Source organism: Lolium rigidum, chromosome 2 (assembly GCF_022539505.1).
Source record: "Lolium rigidum isolate FL_2022 chromosome 2, APGP_CSIRO_Lrig_0.1, whole genome shotgun sequence".
Taxonomy (NCBI): domain Eukaryota; kingdom Viridiplantae; phylum Streptophyta; class Magnoliopsida; order Poales; family Poaceae; genus Lolium; species Lolium rigidum.
Genome location: NC_061509.1, coordinates 122,971,221 through 122,981,444, shown reverse-complemented (window position 1 = coordinate 122,981,444; position 10,224 = coordinate 122,971,221). Strand labels below are relative to the sequence as shown.

General features: G+C 45.7%; 1 protein-coding gene across 1 annotated transcript; it reads right to left on the bottom strand.

The window, feature by feature from the left end:
- Positions 1 to 1,194: 1,194 nt before the first annotated feature.
- On the bottom strand, positions 1,195 to 4,031 carry LOC124692301 (trihelix transcription factor ASR3-like). Its single transcript, XM_047225639.1, has 3 exons — positions 3,308 to 4,031; positions 2,679 to 2,717; positions 1,195 to 1,772 (listed from the first exon to the last, which is right to left on the bottom strand). Exons 1-3 carry the CDS (start codon positions 3,999 to 4,001, stop codon positions 1,462 to 1,464), a joined length of 1,044 nt encoding a protein of 347 aa, XP_047081595.1. The 5' UTR covers positions 4,002 to 4,031; the 3' UTR covers positions 1,195 to 1,461.
- Between the last annotated feature and the right edge of the window lie 6,193 nt (positions 4,032 to 10,224).

Below are 10,224 nucleotides of genomic sequence, written 5' to 3'. Positions count from 1 at the left end.
AAGAGCAAGTGGAAGAAGGGACCAAAAATATCTCTAAACCGAGCACCCATGAAAATGTAAATGATGTAGCACACCAAGAACAAGAGAAGAACAAGAAATAGAAAGAGGTTAGGGGACTTCGGAGTATGTGGTTCTAGAAGCTAGAGGTATAAGAGTCTATTCTTTTGCGTTACTTTTTTTACGTTTCAAATTTCGCCCGACCTCAATTTTTTTCCGTCCTTCGCCACTGAATTCAGATGTTGTCTTGGCGATGGATGTATTGCTGTTGTTAGGCCCGAGATACTGTAGCGGGACTTTTATTTCTTAGTTTTCTTTTCTTGTTTTTTGGTTGTGTGCATCCGTAGTGTCATTAGGGTGGTGCGTTGTTGCAGAGGATGGGTGTAATTGGTATCTTCTTGATATTAATATATTCCCTTTATCGAAAAAATAAAACTCATTACATTACACTGTACATGAAACTGAATAAAGTATGGGCTGCTCAGTACATGTCTTGGTAGCAATTTAATTAACACAACCTATTAGATATTTTTTCAGCAGTGATTTAATATTTTTTCTAACAAAACTTACCCCGTAGCAAACGCATGGTTTAGGGCCTAAACTTATATTAAGTGAAAGAACTGTTCCATTCTATTGGTTGTACGATTTGTAAAAAAATGAGGACCCTATTTTGCAATTTGCACCATACCCTAGAGACGGGTCTGTTGCAACCGAACCAGGCATTAGTTCTAGGTAGGCCAATTTTTTAACCTTTGAAATTTCGAATTCAAACGTTTCAGAAAAGTTGAAAAAATACCAGGTTGTAGCAAATGTATTTTACTAATCTGCAAATTTTCAATACAACATACATTGTGTTTTGGGCTCAGCGAAAATGACAAATCGAGATTTTTTTGTCGGTGAACACCGCATTGAAGTGGAGATGTTTTTATGCTGAGCCCAAAATACAATGTATTTCGTTTTGAAAATTTGCACACTAATGGATTAAAGCATAATAATTCTAGCATAATAATTCTACATTAGCTACAACCGATTTACCATAATCTTTTGGGTCATATCTGTAATGAACTTCTATAAACATTGACTAAATCCAAGTATTTTCTCGGAATTTCTTAAAACTTTGAAATCAAAATTTCAAAGTTTTCTAAAAACAAATTGACCAAAGGGCTGCTCCAAAGTGATAATTTGCTTTGTCTTCCTGCATATTCTAAACAGAAGCAATATTACTCAACAATAAGCAGACACACATTTCCAATCCATTTCATGGAATAATACTAAGAAAGCCATCCACGCACACAACACATACACAATTAAGATCTCTGCTAGTTCAGATCATCTGAAACCTCATAACCTTATATAACAATCCCCCACCCTGAGTACAAGAAAAAAAATCAAATCCCAGTAATCCTCCTGTACCAATCTGTACACCCAATATCTGTCTAAGCAGCTTCAGCTAGCTGGTGCTAACTAGAGCTTATCGGCGATCCTGCCAAGAGCATCTGCGAGCCTGCCAAGCACGACGGCGAGGCTATTGGCCTGCTCTCTTCTCTGCTCCCGGTCGCGCTCTGAGTTCACGTTCTGTGCCTCAAGCTGCGCCTCTACCATCCGGCTGTTTCGGTCTAGGATCTCCAGTAGCTTGTTGCCCTGCAAGTCTGCCATGCCTTCTTCTCTGGGCTCACCGTCATTACTGTCAGTTCGCTGCCTCTTTTGTCTGCTCTGCTGCTGTTGCTGCTGTGTTGGCGAGCCTTGCTGCCCATGTTGCTTCTCTTTCGATGTGCCTGAGATAAAGATATGGTTGTTTGTTAGGCGTTGAAAATTTAGGTACTAGATTCTTGCCCTTTTAACATATTTGCAGCTCATCAATCACAGGACTATGATGAGTGTCCATAGTGCCATTTCATTTAGAATATTTAAGAAGTTTCCAGGCAGCCATTTGCCTTGAAAGAATGTAGTTTTTTCATGTACATGTTGAAGCTAGTACTGGGTCTGCTAAAGTCTCGCTCTATGGAAGTACGTGAAAAACAGCGGAAAATTGAGTTCATAAGTGCTACCAACACGTCATGCAGAAAGGAACCGATAACTCTGTCCTGATCCAGGACGGCCGTTACAGGAAAAGTTGATGGACATGGTAACCACCAAATCAATTCAGTTTGTTGTGGGTTGCCATTCTAGCAGATGAGCATCAGTTACCTCCGGTTTTGGTTTCAAAGACCCTACTACATGGGCTCGTGAGTCTGTCACAACAATGGTTGCACAAAAATAGACTGGTTGGATATTACTACACAGGGGCGGCGCTAGGGGTATTCCTAGGTATTCGTCTGAATAGCAGTGATTTTGGCAAAACAACAAGGGTTTTGGCAAAGCAGCAACGATTTTGGCGCAAAACAATGACGGTTCTAGCAAAAAAGTGATGATTTTGGTGAAATGAATACCAAGTTGCAAATTACTAGAGCCACCACTATTACTTACGTACGATCATTATCAATTATGCTATCATTAGTCATGTAGTATTATTATGTTTGTAGCATCAGACCATTTACAATGAAAGTCTAGGTAACTGACTTAAAAAAAATAGGTACTTGTGCTCTGATGTTTTGAAAATATATTGCAATGTGAATTAGACATCGTAAAAGGTTCATCATTGCAGCTAGCTACTGCCTTGCATAATGAATACAGTGAAGTACCTTGCTCAGTGCTTTGTTGCCTTGATGCTTCCGACTTCTCTGAAATGTAAAGCAGCACAAATTAATCGAAGAACCCACCACATGAACAAGCAATACCGGAGTGGAGTACACCTCAATAACACAACCATAAGCAAGAGAAGAATCAGGCTAATTAGCCAACCCTCAAAATTTGAATGCCTCCGGGAACTGCTACTACAATAATATGGCGGAACTCGCAGTAATATCACACTATAAACTGAACATTTAGGCCAATTCAAACTACTGATATAAGCACAAAATCACGAAGAGGAAACACAGTGCATCGATCTCGAAATTAACGGGACCGACCTGTTTAGCTAAGCCATTTTAGCATGGGAGCCAGAAGAGAAGACAATCACGTCTTTACACGTTGTAAATACCGAGTATTAAACTTCACCGCAGATATGGGAGTACTAGAAAGCTTCCCGCGTTTTACCTCAAATGAGCAGAACAAGCAAAGACAGGCCAACTGATAGCTCTGTTTCTTTAAGGGAAAACACGGAGAGGCAGAAGACTCGAATTCACCATCAAGAAAGAGCAAACGGGCAAAACAAATATTTATGACCAAAAAGATTAGCAGTTTTACAATCCAGAGTCAAATGGGAGCTCACCGGAAATCGGCAGGGCGATAACCGCCGGCGGAGGTGCCTGCGTCGTCTTTGGCGTCTCATCATCTTCCCCCTCTTCGTCCTCCGAGAAGAGGGCCTCCTCCCCGGCGGGCCGGCCACTGTCAAACACGGTCTCCTCCACTGCAACCTCCTTTTCCTCCCCCCTCTCTTCCTCCTCCCCATCCTCCTGCTCGCGCACCACCTCCTCTTCCTCGGCGGCATTACCGCCGGAGCTGCTGCCGGCCACGATCCCCCGCCCCCGTCCTTCGAGTATGTCGTACACCTCGCGGTCGAAGAATCCGGGGAGCCTGCGCTCCCGCCTGGCGTCGTTGCGCATGGCCCAGAAGGAGGGCTCCCGCGAGGCCGAGGCCGCGGCCGCCCGCTCCCACTCCTTGATCTTCTTGTAGTCCCCGGCGAGGTTGCTCCACCGCTTCCGGCACTGGACGGCCCCCCTCTCGACGCCGTGGCGACGGCAGTACTCGGCGACCGCGGCCCACTTGGGCTCCAGCGCCGTCGCCTCCCCCGCCGCCGCGATTCGCCCCCTCCCGCCGCGCCCGCCCCCGCGGACCTCAACCACGCGCTTGCCCTCGATGAGCACCAGTATCTCCTGCCGCGTCCACCGCGGCAGCCTCGGGGCGCGCCCGGACGGGGTAGCCGCCGCCGCCGCCGCACCGGCGGGGTCGCCGGCGTTGGACATGCGGGGGAGCGAGGTGGGGAACGCGTGCTTTTGTGGGCAGAAGTTGACGTGACGGCGTGAGGAGGGTCGTGTAACGGAGAGGTAACGACGGTAGCGTGGGGGAGGGAGGGAAGGCCAGGGACGCGTGTGGGGAGGACAATGGCGAAAGGGTTGTTGTGACTCAAACAAGAGATTATTAGGAGGTAATCACGGGCTCTCTCGGCAAACCCAAGTCCACGCCAGTAGCCATTCATCAGATATCCTAAATGAACCGAATTTTGATTTTTATACACCTATATGATGATGGTTGGTTTTTCATAAACACCAAGTACAAAACCAGATGTACACATTTCGCTGGAAAAAAAATACACCAGTGAGGCCTTGTTCGTTTTTTCCGTGGATTGAATCTAGATGTGGAACTATTCTAGGCAGGGATTGGGTTGATCCCTACAATCACCATATTCATGTCAGACCAATCTCGATTCATCCCTCTAATAAATTACTTCTTCGGTTCAGTCTCACCAAATCCATCCGATCAACCCGTCCTCCACTCTGTTGCTCGTCCGCGTGGTGGAAATTCTTCCACGAGCCAAGTGGGGAGAAAGAAAATCCAGACCAAATGAGAAGAACTAACCGGGACGAAATGGGCTAGTTTTTCCATCGGGCTGGAAAAAAAACATCGCGGGGCTGGAAAACCTGATGATGGGCTCAATCCAGACCAATCCCTAGCTCAAGGGATTAGACGAACAAAGCCCGAAAAAGAATATTCAAGCTCTACCGAATACGAAGCTGGTCTGGCTCCGGTCCTCATGCATATTTTCTAAACGAGGGTTGCAACGCGGGACTGTCTTGAAATAGGCTTTCGCCATGCTTTATAAATAAAGCAACCACGGTCATACAAGATCCACATACAAGTCGAACAAACATAGACCACAAGACACACACAGACACAGAGTCTAGAATGATGGGACCACAGCGCAACATAACCATCCCAACACGACACACAGTACGGACCCCTCGACGTGAGGAAAGGGGGCACCACATCAGCTAGGAGGCGACGAGAGGCGCCGCGCCGCCGCAAGGGGGTCCTCCAACATGTCGTCCAGCCAACTCCTGTCCCGATGCCTACATAGTGGGTGCCACTTCTGCAAAAAGGCAAGATTATGATGATAGAGTCAGAGGCGCGCTAACGAAATGTATGCTCTATCACCATCTTATTCCGCATGGTCCAAAGGTGTAACATCCCAACTTTTCAAATCAATGAAAATTATCATTCTCTCTTTCCCAAAATTGTGAGCCAACAAAAACTAAACTTAATGTTGCATAGTGTGCATGATCATGCATGATTGGTTTGATGGTTGCCATGATTGGTTGCTTGAGTATTACCATTGTCTCTAAAACCCTAAACCTTGCTATGTGAGGTCAAAAAGAAACAAAACAAAAGAAAAGGGAAATAAAAGAAAAAGACATATGAGAGCAAATAGCCATTTTGCAAATCTTGGACTAAGCCATTTCTACCTTGTGGAGATGGTTGGGAAACATAAATAAACCAATAACAATCACTTTTGAAACAAAGAAACCCAAATCAAATCAAAAGAAAATTCAAAAACAAGTTGCATGTGATAATGGTCAAATCTGCCACTATTAACATGATACCCACTTTGAGCCTTTGTATTAAGAAATTCTTAAACCAAACCCTCCCAACTCTTTTCTTCTCATCCAAGAGCACATCAAGGTGAACACTTTCTATGTTGACCACCCTTGTTGACTCTGTCTCAATTGCTTAATATAAGCATGCCAAGTGGCAACATTGAAACAGAAACTAGATCATACACATTTTGGATTTTTCAAAACCTTGTCCATTTTGCAAACCAACACCACCACTGTGTGCCAAACATTATTTGAACCACTCCCAAGAAAAAGTTTGGCAAAATTTGAATTCAAAACTCATGCGGCCATTTCATCAAACACTTGGCAGGCACAAAACTGGATTGATCACACACCCTAATATCCAATGGATTCTTGACTAAACCAGAGATGATTTGTGATCATTGTTGTACTTCTACACCCCCTGGAGCAAACCATGCCTTTGCCCTTGACGATTAAAGCAAGGAGAGGACCAGACCTGGCCATGCCACTGTACCATGCCACCCTCCATGCCATTCCTCCTCTCTGCCCTCTCCTCTCACTTTAAACATGTCCTGGACCTTGCCCTCGCTTTACTGGTCACGTCGGTGCACGCCATCGACGCAGGAGAGGCCAGCATTGGCCAGCCCCATACGCGCCCAGCACGCACAGACGCGCTACACCGCGCATGATCACGCCCCTGGACGCACCAGTACACGCGCTCGCCCCGTCGCCTCCGTCCTCGCCTAGCCATCAGCGCTCGCCAGTAGCGTCGCCGAGACACCAGCTAGCCGCCAGACAAGCTCTCTCTCGCCCCCGTGCCCTGTCACCGTCGTTCTTGTCGACGATGTCCGCCGTACCCGTGACAGACACCGAAGCAACCCGAGCCGTCCCGTCCCCTTTTCTCTGCGCCAGCAAGCCCGTGCTGATCGCCATGATGCCAGCAAGCTCACGCCGTCCTCGCCTTGCCCCTTCGCGGCCCAGAGAGACATCGCCATGGATGCCACCATGCACCCCCGCAGCACCCCCTCGCCGCTATAAATAGAGCACGCCCCAGCACAATCTCTTCACACCATTCGCTTCTCCTCTCACCCCTGATCCTCCTCGAGCACAGCCACGCCCCAATTTAGCCAGTAGCTCGCCAATTCGTCGTCGGAGCGCTGATGTCTACGCACGCTTCTATTCCTGTAGACAGTGTTGGGCCTCCAAGAGCAGAGGTTTGTAGAACAGCAGCAAGTTTCCCTTAAGTGAATCACCCAAGGTTTATCGAACTCGGGGAGGTAGAGGTCAAAGATATCCCTCTCAAGCAACCCTGCAATTAAGATACAAGAAGTCTCTTGTGTCCCCAACACACCTAATACACTTGTCAGATGTATAGGTGCACTAGTTCGGCGAAGAGATAGTGAAATACAAGTAATATGGATGATTGTAAGTAGTAATTGCAATCTGAAATAAAGATGGCAGCAAGCAAACATGTAACATAACTTGTTGGAAACGGAGTTTCAATGCTTAGAAACAAGGCCTAGGGATCATACTTTCACTAGTGGACACTCTCAACAATGATCACATAAATAAATAATTTCTCTTCACTTGTGCTACTTCAAACACTCTCTTGTTGGATAACAAACACCATTCATTGTGTAGGGCTACAAGAGCACCCTCAAGCCGGAGTAAACAAGCTCCACAACTTCATAAAGGAATCACACACGATGCGCACACTGTCACGGTCACATCGTGGAGAGTAATTTCGGAGTTCATATTAAAGTAACCTCTAGAGTGCATAGTAATAGTTAACTTCATAATCTACAAGAGATTACAATCATAACCTGCGCCAAGTACTACATGATGCACACACTGTCAATATTACATCATGGAGGAGGAATAGACTACTTTAATAACATCACTAGAGTAGCGCATAGATTAATAGTGATACAAAGCTCATGATCACATAAAGATCACACCATGGGAAAGAGAGTGTGACGCCCCGGAACCGGTACCATGAGGATTCCAGCGATCCCGCCGAAATCCGCACGATATCGATCCAGAGACGCCCTCCGACACGACGTGCGTGACAAATCACACACGTGATGCCAGAGGAATTAACACGAGCGGTAACATTACAACAGGATTACAATAGAGCCCACAAGATACATATATTACAACAACGACTCCAATGAGTCAAGATACAAATATACAATACAAAGATCCAAATCATACAGAAGAGCAAATACGTCCGAGTACCGGACAAGATACAAATTGGACTAAGAGTCCCGAAGATAACCGATGGCGTCCATAACCCTGCCTGAGCCAAGCCGGAAGGGTAACCTTGCTAACGTCGTCTTCTTCAAACATATCTTTATACCTGCCCGGTTATATCCCGTAGAAGCGACAATAAGTACGGGTTCGTACTTAACAAGACTTCAAGACGTATAAGCATTCGTCAACCAGTCGTCCTTTGTACTTGAGGCACGCAGGGGACTTAGAGGACGCAAGAGGAACATCATAGGCAATACGGTGGGGTTAAGCGGCAGCGCGCAAGCACTAAAAACCTATGGAGACAATCTACAACATTCGTCTAATCAGAGGAGGTGAGAGAGCGCATAAACTAACAGTTCTAAACTCTGCAAACATAACACAGCCGATGCGTTCCCCCTTCGCAAAGAGGTACTTACAAAGGCACTCACACGGTTGTCAAATTTTAACCATTTATTATAGAAGTTGTACTAACTTACTACACAAGTTATTATGATTGAAACAACAGGTGTAAGTTGTCTATGGTCGAGTCATACAGCTCCAAGTCGTCCATAACCGCGGACACGGCTTATCGATTAGATTGTAACCCTGCAGGGGTGCCCAAATGTGCCCACACGCACGATCAACCCACTTATGACAGGTGGATATCACGACACGCACTCTCCTTCACTACAACAATATCCAGGAAGCCACCTAACTAAGTTAACCCGTTTCAGAGCCCGATCGGAACTCTGACGCGGACCTAGCTGTTGCGAGAACGGCTAAGAGGATCAGAGCCCACTAGAGGATGACCTCTTAACAATGCGGACCGCACCTACGAGCGTGCAAGAGACAACGGGGTTACAAGGCACTCACGGCTTCCCCAAAAGTAACATCATATCATCTGACCACAAAGAAACAAGCTTGCACGCTCGGGAGAAACAAAACCTTCAAACTAGTTGTGGCCACTGGACAAAGATGTAGATTTCGGCAGTGGTCGAGGGGAGACCCGGTAAGCATACCCACGTGTGGTTAGAGCGCTCAGTCTTGGAACAGATAACAAGAACTCGGGTCCTAAGTTATTTGGGAAACACAAGTGAGCCGTCACAAAACGATCAGCTGACCCACCGATGCCTCCGCTAAACAAATATCAACAACTAAAGTAACCATGATTATTCCCAACATATAACCTGATAAGATAACAATAACGGTAACGAGATAAAACAGCACTAGCATGCACTACGACTCGCAGGGCAGACCCGATAACCAAACAATAGCTGTAGGAGGTGGTGGTGGCAATATGGGCTGCTTGAGGTAACAAGTGGAAGGGACACGTGACAAGAACGCAACTCAAGGATAGCATAAGGGAGAAGGCAAAGTAAAATAGGTGAGCGACTCCTGCAGGGACAGGAGTATAGGGGAAATGCTTGCCTGTTAAAGCTTGCCGAGGGATATCCGGAGAACTTGTCGTATCTCACCACACCACTTCGCGATCCTATCCGGGAAGAAGCAAATGCTGGAACAAGCAACGGATGCAAATCTTACTACTACGGCAGAAGAATCGGCATGCTCATGATATGGTATGCATGTATGACATGGCAAACATGATGCGGCGATGCAACTTATATCCAATTTAAACGGAATCGGAATTCCGACAAACAATTAAGGTTGGAGTTGCATTTTCTACCGACAAATTTAAGGGTGGATTAGCATAGCAAACATGGTAGGGGTGAGCTACATCAAAGTTAAATGGAACCGGGACAACATATATATAATATCCCACATATTCCATATGTTCCATATTAGGTGATAATGTAAACTATCACGAAATTATATGATGCAAGATGCAACAGCAAGCATGGATGGCATATTGATGTTCCTCATGTTTTTCGATCAATTTTTATATATAAAACATTTTATTTCGAGTTATAGTTTGAGAGATATGATTTTTGCAAGAATTGGATATTTCTCGAAAAACAAACGAAATAAAAGGGACCGGGGACGAGCCGGGCTGAACCTGCGCCATTCCGGGCCGGATCTAGCCTGCCGTTGGCGCAGGATAGAGGACCTGGTGCCGGGAGGGGAAACTGGGCCAAAGCCCATACACGGATCTGGAGAGAAAAAGAGCAAAAATATGTGGTTTAATTGCCAACAATTAAGGTTGGAGTTGCATTTTCTACCGACAAATTTAAGGGTGGATTAGCATAGCAAACATGGTAGGGTGAGCTACATCAAAGTTAAATGGAACCTGGACAACATATATATAATATCCCACATATTCCATATGTTCCATATTAGGTGATAATGTAAACTATCACGAAATTATATGATGCAAGATGCAACAGCAAGCATGGATGGCATATTGATGTTTCTCATGTTTTTCTGA

Coding starts and splice junctions, on each gene's coding strand:
- LOC124692301 (XM_047225639.1), bottom strand. CDS start 4,001: ATGTCCAACGCCGGCGACCCCGCCGGTGCGGCGGCGGCGGCGGCTACC. Junction 2,718..3,307: donor TATCGCCCTGCCGATTTCCG/GTGAGCTCCCAT, acceptor TTTACATTTCAG/AGAAGTCGGAAGCATCAAGG. Junction 1,773..2,678: donor GCAACAAAGCACTGAGCAAG/GTACTTCACTGT, acceptor TCTTTATCTCAG/GCACATCGAAAGAGAAGCAA.